Consider the following 12186-nt stretch of genomic DNA (forward strand, 5'->3'; position numbering starts at 1 on the left):
AAAAGATGCAAAGAGGAAGACATCTGTCTTAGTCAGGGTTCTCCAGAGAAACAGAACCAATGAAAATATAGATGATAGATAGATAGATAGATAGATAGATAGATAGATAATAAGGAATTGGCTCATGTGAGGATAGAGGCCAAGAAGTCCCAAGATTTGCAAGCTGGAGAGCCAATGGCATATATAATCCCAGTCCGAGTCTGAAGGCCTGAGAAACAGGTGGGCCAATGGTGTAAGTTCTAGTCCAACCCAAGTCTGAAGACAGGAGAAGATCAGTGTCCTGGTTCAAAAGCAGTCCTCAGGGAGAGAGAATTCTCCCTTACTCAGCCTTTTGTTCTCTTCAGGTCTTCAACTGGTTGGATGATACACCATTAGGGAGGGAAATCAGATTTACTTAGTCTACTGATTAAAATATTAATCTCCTCCAAAAACACCCTCACAGACATACCCAGAATGTTTGACCAAATTACTGGGCACCCCATGGCCCAGTCAAACTGACACAAAAAATTAAACCATCACAGCATCCTACCCCAGCACCACCCCACAGCCACCACCACGTGAGTCCAAGGTAGCTACTGCAAACCTGTGTAAACCCTAGAGGTCAAGGATGGTGACCGTACCTCGAGCAACAGGATTGCACAGTGAGAGACAAACCCCAGTGCTGCTTCCTCCTCTCTGACCCACCATTCAGCCCCCTACCCACACCCACACCTCTCCTGTCCCTCTAGCCTCTTCAATCATCCAGGAGCCAGGAAATTGGCTGCCTCCCCCCACCCTAGTTTCCTAAGCTTTGGCTCAAGTTTTTGACTCAACATGGGGATACATCATATCCCAGATCACGTCTGGATGTGAGAACCAGTCCCAATTTTCTCTGAGTCCTGAAGTCGCAGACTTTGGAGTTGGAAACCCCATGACAATTCAAGGTCTGAATCTTCTCAGCAGAAAAGAAAGGCTACAGGGCATGGCAGGGAGAAAACTCTGAGGGAGGTAAGTGGGGGGATAAAGGAGCTGGCAGTTGGCAAGGAGAAGAGATTGGGAGCTGTAAGGGTCTAGAGGTTATAGATTGGTCACCCTCAAGTGGAATCCAGCCCATAGAAATGTATGTTTAGATTACACAATATTTTCAAAAAATTTTAGCCTGGCATATGTTGCATACATTTTCCAGCATCCTTGACAAGTCAGAGGACATGGTGACAGTGGATCCACATTTCCACATGACAATTGGCTGGAACTCTGTAAGCACTGCCCTCTTCAGACAGAGTTTATGACCTTTGTTTTGCTACAGTCCACCACTCCCTATTACCGTACCCACCCCGGCAACTGAGGCTTAGCATCTTTTGTCATTCAGCACTGAGCTGGCACTATTTTTCACTTTTTTTTTTGACTGCACTGCGGCAGCATGCGGAACTTCCCCAACCAGGGATCAAACCCGTGCCCCCTGCAGTGGAAGCACGGAGGGAGTCTTAACCACTAAATCACCAGGGAAGTCCAGAGCTGGCACTATTTTTCTCATTCCCAACCTGTCTCATAGTTCATCTTACCTGCCTGGCCTCCTTGGACACCTAAACTTTTAACCACTTAGCTAGTCTGAGCCCTTCCTTTAACAGAAGAAACAAGATCAGAGACAGGACATGATCTGGTGACAATGTCAAGTGGATCGGTGGCAGAACAAGGACCAGAATTCCAGCCCTTTTCTTCTGAGGATCTCTTTGGCCTGAATCTTCAGTGCATGTCCCTGTGGCCGTGCCTGGAAGGTCTTTTCCTCTGAGGCACTCAGTGGGAAACTGAGGTCGAGGTAGGCATCAGAATTCCCTTCCTCCCATTAGGCCAACCACTGGCCATGGGACTCAAGAATGAAAAGAAGGGGCTTCCCTGGTGGCGCAGTGGTTGAGAATCTGCCTGCTAATGCAGGGGACACGGGTTCGAGCCCTGGTCTGGGAAGATCCCACATGCCACGGAGCAGCTGGGCCCGTGAGCCACAATTGCTGAGCCTGCGCGTCTGGAGCCTGTGCCCCGCAACGGGAGGGGCCGCGATGGAGAAAGGCCCGCGCACCGCGATGAAGAGCGGTCCCCGCACCGCGATGAAGAGTGGCCCCCACTTGCCGCAACTGGAGAAAGCCCTTGCACGAACCGAAGACCCAATACAGACAAAAATAAATAAATTAATTAATTAAAAAAAAGAAAATCCTTAAAAAAAAAAAAAAAAAAAAAAAGAATGAAAAGAAGGGTCTGACTGTGCAGGGTGAGAGAAGGGGAAGGCAGGGGGCAGTCACATGATCTAGACATGAATGCCCAAGTGGCAGGAAGTGTCTGAAATCAGAGCTAACTTGGGACGCACACAACTCCGGGTGCCTGGAAGGGAGCCAGAGGAGTTGTGGGACTCAGGCCAGGAGGGGAAAAAAATGACCATACTGTGGTCACCCAGACCCTTCCACTAGAGCCGGCCACTTCTGCCTTTGGAAAGTGTTTCACAATGCTCCGTGTGTGTGAGGACAGCCCAGCTCAGCTGAGGATGGGTGAGAGGGTGTGGACTCACGCACTCACCAGCACCCAGAGAGGAAGCGTGGCCAGAAGGGCTGCCCAGAACACCACTTGTGCAGAGTGCCTGAGTCTGCGGTCCTCATGACAGGTGAGTGGCCCCCTCCAGGGACAGAGCCTGAATGGGGGTTGGGGGGGGAGAGTCAGGGGGGCAAGGACACCAGCCTGGGGCTGGGTTCTTCACATCCCCAAGGGCAGAGTGCCTCCTTGCCTCATCTCTGTGGATCTGGAGCTCCTGGAGCTTCCTTGGCTGCTGGAGGTGGCAGGGATGAGGCCAAGGGGCACACACAGCAGGGCCAGCTTTCCCTCCTCAGAACCCATGTCCCTCTCCACATCCTCCGTGACGAGAGAGATCTGGGTCTGGGAATCTCTGCACTCACATGGAAGGAGGGTAATCCTGAAGGCCCCGCTTCTCACACATCTTCTGTAATGTTTGGTCTGGGGTGGAGGCGGTGGACCCAAGATGGGAGTCAAGGAGGCCTCCTGTTCAGCTGGACATTCATTTCTCCACTTTGCCAAGAGGAGGTGGGGGAAGAGGACAGATGGCTTTAATCCTGGGCCACCAGAAAGAGGCAGGTCACTCACCAAGGCTCATGGGGCCCCTTGCAGGTGACACGGGCCCCCCAAAGCTCAGCAGGACCAGATATGGCTCCATCTCCAGCCCACCCAACCCAGGGTTACAGCAAGAGCCTCCCGGAGGGACCTACCTGAGCAAGAAGATCCCCATCCCAGATGCAGAACCGGTGAGAATGCTGGAAACTTCCTGGGGTCTTTCAGGATGGACAAGATCATATGGGATCTCACAGGGGGAGGGGGGTCTCCTGCAGACCATGGCAAGTCCCTTCCAGCTCTGAGCAGCAGTGATGGACAATGGCAACTGCTGCCTTCCTGCTTCTGTCCCCAGTGCTTAGCTGGGGCACGTAATATTTGTCTAAAAATTACCAAGTAGCTTTCTAGATGAATCTCAGCTTTCCTAGGAAGGGAAAGGGACCTGGGGTGAATTCCAGTTGGAGCCTCAAGGATTTGTTGTAACATTTAAGGAAAGGACGCAGACAAGGGCCTCGGGAGATGTGGAGCCTGCCGGCTGACTTCTAAGAGAGTATCACCCTGCATTCCCAGAATCTTTAGCAGATGCCCAGGCTGCCAGGCCAACCCCCGCAATAGGGGTGGGGAGACCCTAGGCTCAGTGGGCTCCAGAGAGGAGGCCCGGTGGTCTGAGAAGGGACTGGGCAGGGAGGAGCTGGCCCAGGGAGGCCTGACCCAGGAAAGCTCCCCTCTGGGCTCTGAGGATCTGCTGACTCAGGGCCTGCCTGAGGAAGGCTGGTCAAGTGTAGACCACAGAACCTGACCAATCCAGAAAGCTGATCTGCCGTGACTCAGCAAATCCCGACTTCCTCCCACCCCCTGTGCTCCACTAACCCCCCCCACCCCCCCCCACCCCCGGGATGGCAGCTCCAGGAATGGGGAATGTAGGGCAGGGCTGGCCAGCCTGGGCCCATGAGCCCAGAGGGGCTCACCTGGGGGCTGGCCACGGCCATCTGTCCCCAACCCTGTGTCCAAGACCCCTCACTCCACTTCCCTCCACAGGGCGCATTCAGCCTGCGGAAGCTGTGGGCCTTCACGGGGCCCGGCTTCCTTATGAGCATCGCTTTCCTGGACCCAGGAAACATCGAGTCGGACCTTCAGGCTGGGGCTGTGGCTGGATTCAAAGTGATTGAGTCAGGGCACGGTGGGGAGGGGGTGACCAGGCTAAGTGGGTGGAGACCCCCAGCTTGCCACGTTTCCCCAGAGGGGCATGCATGGCCAGTGTTCCTGGGAACAGGTGTTAAGTTCACATGGACCACAAAAGGGTCCCCAAGGCAGCCCTGTGGGAGTGGGGGGACTCTTCTAGCTCTGTCTCCCCCATTCGCTCCCCAGAGGGTGTCCTTGGTTAGAGGGTCCCAGCAGCTCAGGGCTTATCAGAGACTGGTCCCTCTGGCTGACGGTCTCTCCCTGGCTTCTCACAGCTGCTCTGGGTACTGCTGTGGGCCACCGTGTTGGGCTTGCTCTGCCAGCGACTTGCTGCCCGGCTGGGCGTGGTGACAGGCAAGGACTTGGGCGAGGTCTGCCATCTCTACTACCCTAAGGTGAGCTTGGTGCACCTGGACAGGAAGCCCCTGGAGAGGTGACTTGCCCAAGGTGAAAAGCAGGTGGGCATTGGCTTGGGATAATCATTGGCTGCGGTGGACACTGGGGACTTGGCTGTCGTCAGTGTCCAGGCAGACAAACAGAAATTACGCCGCTAGATATTTCAAAGGTATCTAATGCAGGGATGTAGTCACAAAGGTGTTGAAAGAGCTGAAGGAGCAAGGGAAGGAGGTGTTACCCAGAGATCAGAAAGCTGCTGGACAGGAGCCCAGGGATCATCATTCGCTGCCAAGCTTCTAGAAACACTGCCGCCACTGCTGACTGGAGCCCGTATAGCCTGGTGCCCTTGCTGGTGCCAGCTCCAGAAGCGGGGGGTAAAAATGATGTCTCCCTGCCTTTCCATTTCCTTTACCTATTTCCTACTGTTGACCTAAAACAAATAGACTGCTAGATATTTCTCCAGCAAAGATGGGCTTATTCAGGATCAGCAGAGAATCGTAACTGGGGAGTCTGCAGCCATGGGGAGCCACGTGCAAGTCTCCGCACGGCAAAGGGAGGAGAACACTTTTATGGAGGGGAAAGGAAAGTTGGGAGGCCGATAGTAAACAAAGAGTCCATGGCTTTTCAGTGGCTGAGTCCTTGCCGGGGAATGAAGAGGAGTCTTTCTTCTTCCTGTTGGGCTCTGCTATCTTCGCAGGGCGTGGGAGCTTCCCCTTCTCATATCCCGACTCTATTTAATTGAAGTTTCTGTTGATTAATTTTACACCATGAAAACCTAACTGGAAGCCCGCTGGCAAGGCCGACTTGCAAATGTAGTTTGCAGGCTTCCAGCCCAGGAGTATAGAGCCAGGTACAGAAAGGTCAGTCAGTGTAGGGCTGAGACAACAGACAAATAATTGGCCCAGGCTTAATGACGGGATTACCTCCCCCTAGGTGCCACGCATCCTTCTCTGGCTGACCATCGAGCTAGCCATCGTGGGCTCAGACATGCAGGAAGTCATTGGCACAGCTATTGCATTCAATCTGCTCTCAGCTGGACGGTACTCCGGAGGGGCCCCAGCTCTTCAGTCCAGGGCTGGGAACAGCTGCTTCTTCCTCCCCAGGCCTTCTATTTCCCTGCGTCCACTTCATCCTCCAGTCACCTCTGACTCAGAGCTATTGCCCAATTTGCCAGATGGGGAAATGGAGACCCAGCTATGTAAAGTGACTTGTTTCAAATCACCCAGATGTGAGCACCATGCAGCCTTCAGGACTGCAGCCCCAAGCTCCCTACCGTGCTGGTCCTCCACACAGCTTGGCCCTCCCTAGCGTGTATGCGCCATTTTCCCGTCTCTAGCACACTCCCACTCCCCTCTCCCTTAGCTGTCTGGGGCCACTTGAGTGCCTGCTCCCGGGAGGCCCCATTCTACGGTCTCCAGCCCTGAGGAGGGAGTTCCAGACTCCTGGACCGGGCGGGGCTGACGCAGGCCACTCTGGTTTCAGAATCCCACTCTGGGGTGGTGTCCTCATCACCATCGTGGACACATTCTTCTTCCTCTTCCTCGATAACTACGGTGGGTGTGCCTCTCATCCCATAGGGGACTTGGCGAGGGTGGGGGGACTGGCAATGAATGTAGGAGCTGATTGATGCTCTGCTGAATTGGGAGAAGTGCTCCTAGCAACCTCACTCTGACTGTATGGCCTTGAGCAAGTTACTTAGACTTCTGTTTCTTCATCTATAACATGCGGATAATGGCACAGAGGCCACAGGGCTGTGGCGAGGCTTCACTGAGCACTATATGTTAAGCGCTTGGCACAGTGCCTGGAACAAAGTGCTCAAGATACCAGCCATTAATAATTGCTTATGTTACAATTGTGGTTTTTTGGCTCTGCCCCTTTGTTCTCCCCCTAGGGTTGCGGAAGCTGGAAGCCTTTTTTGGATTTCTTATTACCATTATGGCCTTGACCTTCGGCTATGAGGTGGGAAGCCGTACCATGTCCCCACACCAAGGCCACCCCACTCTGCCCCCTGCAGAGCCTGAGGGGAGGGGGGGAGCGGACCTTAGCCATGCTCCCTAGCGGCCACGGTTGGGGTGGAGGGTGAGAATGGCTGCTCAGGGGTGGAGCGGAGCCTGACGAGGCTCCTCTCCACAGTACGTGGTGGCACGTCCTGCTCAGGGAGCACTTCTTCGGGGCCTGTTCCTGCCCTTGTGCCCTGGCTGCGGCCAGCCCGAGCTGCTGCAGGCCGTGGGCATCATTGGCGCCATCATCATGCCCCACAACATCTACCTGCACTCAGCCCTGGTCAAGGTGAGCAGACTGGAGGGCAGGGAGACATGCTCTCTCCCTAAGAGCCACACTGGCTCCGCCCCCAAGGCTGGAGCCCCGCCCCTTTGGCTCCCAACTGTGAATTTAGGAGGGAAGTGAATCACTCTTTATTCAATATATAATAATAGAGGGTCTGCTGTGTGCTGGGAGCTGGGGGTCAGTGATGAAAAGACAGATAAGTCCTCTGCCTTCTTAGAGCATGCATTCTAGTAGGAGAGACAGACCATGCGCAAGTAAACAATAAAGGAAAGAAATGGATTGTGAAAGGTGCTCTGAAGGAAACAAAACAGAGAAGTATGATGGAGAATGACTGAGGAGGGGGCTTCTTTAGAAAAGGAGTCAGCAAAGGCCTTTGAAACATGAAGGATGGGAAGGAAGACCAGGGGAGAAGAGATTCTAAGCAGAGGGACTGGCAAGTGCAAAGGCCCTGAGGCAGAAACAAAGGCCTATCCCAGACGGCCATGTAGGGGGCTTTAGAAAGTACTGGGGTTTGGGGGGAACATAGGTAGAGGTGTGAGGGTAGAGAATGTTGGGATGACTCTGAGGGACTTTGGTGCTTCCCTCCCTTTGACTTTCATAGTCTCGAGAGATAGACCGGGCCCGCCGGGCAGACATCCGAGAAGCCAACATGTACTTCCTGATTGAAGCCGCCATCGCCCTGTCTGTCTCCTTCTTCATCAACCTCTTTGTTGTGGCTGTCTTTGGGCAAGCCTTCTACCAGCAAACCAACCAGGCTGCGGTGAGGCACACCCCATACGCACATGCCCTTCAGGCTTTGCTGGGGGCTCCAAACAGCGCAGCTAAGCCCTTCGAGTCTCTGTCCTGCATTCCAGGCACTGGTAGGGGAGGGAGTCTGCGACCCTGGCCTCTGGCTGGGGGCCCCTTCCCCACCCCACTGGGGAGACACGCCACATGTAGGCTTGCATGTGGTCAGCCCCACGCCAGGGGCTACAAGGCACAGACGTCCAGGGGAGGTGACTGGGGAGAGGAGCTGAGTCTTGGAGGATCCAGCATTCCAGCTGCGCCTTGAAGGATGGGCAGGATTTGCCCAGCAAACTGCAGGGAGGGCATTCTGGGAGGGGGTGTCTGCCTAAGCATGAGCATGGGGTTAGGAATATGCAGGCAGTCAATTTCTTTTCTTGAGTTTCTAGTGATAGTCTTCATTATTAGTAGATAAACTGTCATTCATTCAGCAAAGATTTACTGAGCATTTGTTATGTATCAGCCAGTGTCTTAGGCCCTAGGGATACAGCAGTCAATGATACAGAGACCTTGCTCTCTTGCAGATTAAATTCGGAGGCAGTGAGCAAACAGGAAACAAATCAACCAATCAGTTGATCGGTTTCAAAGGAAAATATGAACGATGTTGTGAAGGAAATAAAGGGGGTGATGAAACATAATTGGGGGTGTGGTGAGGGAGGGACTACTACATTAGGCCAGGTGGTCAGGAGAGGCCTCTTGGAGGAGGTGACATTTGAGCGGACTCTGAAAGCTAAGGAGCCGGCCAGCTCCTCCCTGGCTCTCTGGGATCTGGGATTGTGCCTGTCTTAGTTTTTGAGTGAGTCTCTGTCCCAAGGCTCTAACAACTGCTAGCCAGTGTTGGGCGCTTACTGAACGCTGACAGGGTTGGGTGGGGATGGGACAGACTGGCCAAGCCTCCGGGGACATGGGCACTGCCACTGCCTTGCTGTGTGACCTTGTGAGGTCATAGCCCTCCCTGGGTCTCTGCTCCTTAGCATAAGGAGAGAGGTCTAAATAGGATGGCAAACCGCAGTAACACATTGCCTTTGAGACCAGCCGAGTCACAGAGCTGTGGGAAGTGGGTCCCATGTAAGGGAGAAGGGCCTGTGGGGCAGCTTGAGTCACTGACAGCCAATTGTCTCTCTGTGGTAATGCCAGCTCTTACAATCCAAGAGCAGCTGGAAACCAGGGTCTCATGTTAAATCTTCTCATTTGTAAATGTTGTCAACCAATTCACACTAAAGAAAAAAAAATTTGTTAGCCAAACAAAATATGTCTGGCTGGATGCAGCCCGCGGGCCACCAGTTTTCAACCCTTGGTCGAGGCTTGGAGGTCTGATTTTCTAACACTGAGTGTGCGCTTCACATCTCCTTCCTACTGCCCGGTGCCCGCAGTTCAACGTCTGTGCTAACAGCAGCCTCCACGACTACGCCAAGATCTTCCCCACGAACAACCTTACAGTGGCGGTGGACATTTACCAAGGAGTAAGCGCGAGGCAGGGCGGGCATGGAAGGGCTCTACCCAGCGGGGCTCCTCGCCACGCCCACCTCAGGGGCAGAGCCTGCGTGAGAAGGGGCGGGTCCATGGGTCTGACCACACCCCTCCCTCCAGGGCGTGATCCTGGGCTGCCTCTTTGGCCCCGCAGCCCTCTACATCTGGGCGGTGGGTCTGCTGGCCGCCGGGCAGAGCTCCACCATGACCGGCACCTACGCGGGACAGTTTGTGATGGAGGTGGGGCTGGGGCGGGCCGGGGCGCCAGGGGTCTGAGGACAAGGCACACTACTCGGGTCTCGGACGTCCGCTTCCTTGATCCTTAAGGCAGCCCAACGGGTGCCCTTATAAGCCCCACTTTACAGATGAGAAAACAGATTCAGCGAGGTGAGGCCCGAGACTGCAGACCCAGGACTAATAGGAGCCTTTTCTCCAACACGGTTTAGTCTTCAGCAATCAGCTGCGGGAGGGGAATCCCCCCTAATTTCCCCCCATCTATCCCCTCACCACCAACTATGGACAGAGCTGCCCCCATTTCAAAGATGGAAAAAACAGAGTGTTCCTCCAGGCATGAGATGGGCTGAGGGAGGATAGAGGGTCCCTCCCTTGGAACGCAGTCCTGCACCCCACCACTAAGGTGCCCACCCCACCCCCCAGGGCTTCCTGAAGCTGCGGTGGTCACGCTTCGCCCGAGTCCTGCTCACTCGCTCCTGTGCCATCCTGCCCACCATGCTCGTGGCAGTCTTCAGGGACCTCCGGGACCTGTCAGGCCTCAACGACCTGCTCAACGTGCTGCAGAGCCTGCTGGTGAGCCCACGGGCCCTATCACCTCCTTCCCCCTGTGGAGCCAAACAAGAACCACAGCAATCCCCCTACGGAGCCTCCCCTACCTCCCAGGCACTATTCTAAACACACCTTATCTACAAGCCTCATGTACTCCCCACAGCCACCCCAGGGGGTAGGAACCACCATTATCCCCATTTTGCAGATGGGAAAACTGATGCATGAAGTGACCAGTGGCAGAGCTGGGATACAAGCTCAGGCAGCCTGGGGCCAGAGCCCCCAAACACTTTCTCCTGCTTTGGAGCCCCTACAACCCTGGAAGGCATAGAAGTGGAGAAATTGAGGCTCAGAGTGGTTAGGGGACTTTCCCAAGGGTGCACAGTGAGGCAGAGGGTGACTGGAGCCCCGGCCTGCTCCTCCCCTCCTTACTGTATTCTAAGGGCAGGGTCCCTCAGCCCCCTCCTCCCAATTCTCCCCAGCTTCCCTTCGCTGTGCTGCCCATCCTCACGTTCACCAGCATGCCCACCCTGATGCAGGAGTTTACCAATGGCCCGTGAGTACTCCCCAACCCCAGCACTGGACTTACATTACCACACTTGATCCTCACAACCACCAAGAGGTAGGAATTCCCATTATTCCCACTATCCAGATAAGGTCAGAGAGGTTAAGAAACTTGCCCAGGGTCACACAGCTAGCTAGCAAGTGGAGGAGCCAGGACTGGAATCCTGGGCCAGGGGCTGTTTCTAGAGCTTGAGCTCCTCCCCCTCACCTCAGACTCTGCTTTTGCCAAATCCTGCCAGTGTGGTGCCTGGAGGGCCCAGGAGGCAGAAGTTGGCCAGGGGTCTGCGCCAGGGCCCACAGCCCTGGGAAGCTGGCTTTGTGTATCCACCCCCCACCTTAGCTCCAGGCTGGCTGTGGGCACTGGAGGAGATGCAGCCAATCCTGAGCCTCCCTCTTGTGCCCAAGGGTGAGCAAGGCCTGCACTTCTTCCATCATGGTGCTGATCTGTGCCATCAACCTCTACTTTGTGGTCAGCTACTTGCCCAGCCTACCCCACCCTGCCTACTTCAGCCTTGTGGCACTGCTGGCCGCAGTCTACCTGGGCCTCACCACCTACCTGGTACTGTTGGGTCAGCGGGCGCCTTGGGGATGGGGGAGGCAAGGAGAAGAGACAACAGATGGAGGGCTTAGGGGGGATGCACCGGGGCTTCCCCAAAGGTCTTGTCCTCTCCCCTACTCACGGTCACCACTCCCCCAGGCCTGGACCTGTCTCATCACCCATGGAGCCACCCGTCTGGCCCACGGTTCCCACCAGCACTTTCTGTATGGGCTTCCTGAAGAGGATCAGGAGGAGAAGACCTCTGGATGAGCTCCCACCCAGGGCACGGCCGAGGGCGGAATGAGTGGGGCAGACTGGCCTGCTGGACCAGTGGGGGGCGGGGGCGGTGTGTGGAGGCAGCAAGATGGAGTTCTGGAAGCAGGCCAACCCTGGTTCTGTAGGGACCTGCTGTCTCCTAGTTTGCACAAGTGATCAACCTCCAGATCTCAGTGTTCTCAACTATAAAATGGGGACACCAACCTTGCAACGGACATAAATATAGCACTTTAACGCAGAGCCTGGCACTTGAGACTTAAAAAAAAAAAAATCATTCCTAAAGTATTTATTGAGCACCTATAGGAGTGACCTGACAGACCAACCCAATTGGGGGTGGGACACAGGCTCCAAGCTGGTACTTAAAATAGAGTCTGAAAATGATAAATAAATGCTAATTCACTTCTTATCCAAAAGAGCAGGGAAACGGAAACAGGAAAGCACAAAATCCCTGAACCATCAAGAATAGTCCCCCTCCCCGAAGGTCTGCCTCGCTCCTACTCTCGCTGGAGTGGCCTCAGCCTTTCTGTTCCACCTGAAACCCCTTTTCCAGGCAGTAAAACAGAAGCGCGGTTCTCCCCTCTTCGGGCGCCAAGTCCTAAGGAACCCAAGAGTCGATGCCTCTGAGGCCCAATTCCTTTGCCATCTCCCCAGGGGACCAGGCGGCCGGGACTCCCACGCCGCGCAGTTAACGCTCCCTGGGCGTTGACTCCCAGCTCCCCCTAGGGGCAGGGACGAACCCGAGCGCCGGGACTCCCCGCCTCCAAAGAGGCGGAGGCTGTCACTCGGGCCTCGCGCCCGGGGGCCTCGGAATCCGCCCAGGCGGG

General features: G+C 55.0%; 1 protein-coding gene across 4 annotated transcripts; it reads left to right on the plus strand.

Annotated features, from left to right (window-relative positions):
- The first annotated feature begins 2344 nt into the window (after nucleotides 1-2344).
- Nucleotides 2345-11726, plus strand: SLC11A1 (solute carrier family 11 member 1). Of its 4 annotated transcripts, XM_007187909.3 has the most exons (15): nucleotides 2349-2629; nucleotides 3148-3281; nucleotides 4126-4248; nucleotides 4545-4664; nucleotides 5599-5705; nucleotides 6148-6218; nucleotides 6557-6624; nucleotides 6799-6954; nucleotides 7553-7711; nucleotides 9108-9197; nucleotides 9325-9444; nucleotides 9862-10011; nucleotides 10467-10540; nucleotides 10954-11107; nucleotides 11246-11726. In XM_007187909.3, exons 1-15 carry the CDS (start codon nucleotides 2623-2625, stop codon nucleotides 11354-11356), a joined length of 1644 nt encoding a protein of 547 aa, XP_007187971.1. In that variant the 5' UTR covers nucleotides 2349-2622; the 3' UTR covers nucleotides 11357-11726. The 4 variants fall into 4 exon arrangements, with proteins under 4 accessions (XP_057407699.1, XP_057407698.1, XP_007187971.1 ...); XM_057551716.1 differs by lacking the exon at nucleotides 10954-11107 and having other exon boundaries at nucleotides 2345-2629; XM_057551715.1 differs by lacking the exon at nucleotides 10467-10540 and having other exon boundaries at nucleotides 2345-2629.
- The last annotated feature ends 460 nt before the right edge of the window (nucleotides 11727-12186 follow it).

Source organism: Balaenoptera acutorostrata, chromosome 8 (genome assembly GCF_949987535.1).
Source record: "Balaenoptera acutorostrata chromosome 8, mBalAcu1.1, whole genome shotgun sequence".
Taxonomy (NCBI): domain Eukaryota; kingdom Metazoa; phylum Chordata; class Mammalia; order Artiodactyla; family Balaenopteridae; genus Balaenoptera; species Balaenoptera acutorostrata.

Excerpts from the sequence above, each read along its gene's own strand:
- SLC11A1 (XM_007187909.3), top strand. Across the intron at positions 5,706-6,147 it reads AATCTGCTCTCAGCTGGACG|AATCCCACTCTGGGGTGGTG; the intron begins GTACTCCGGAGG and ends CTCTGGTTTCAG. Across the intron at positions 6,219-6,556 it reads CCTCTTCCTCGATAACTACG|GGTTGCGGAAGCTGGAAGCC; the intron begins GTGGGTGTGCCT and ends TTCTCCCCCTAG.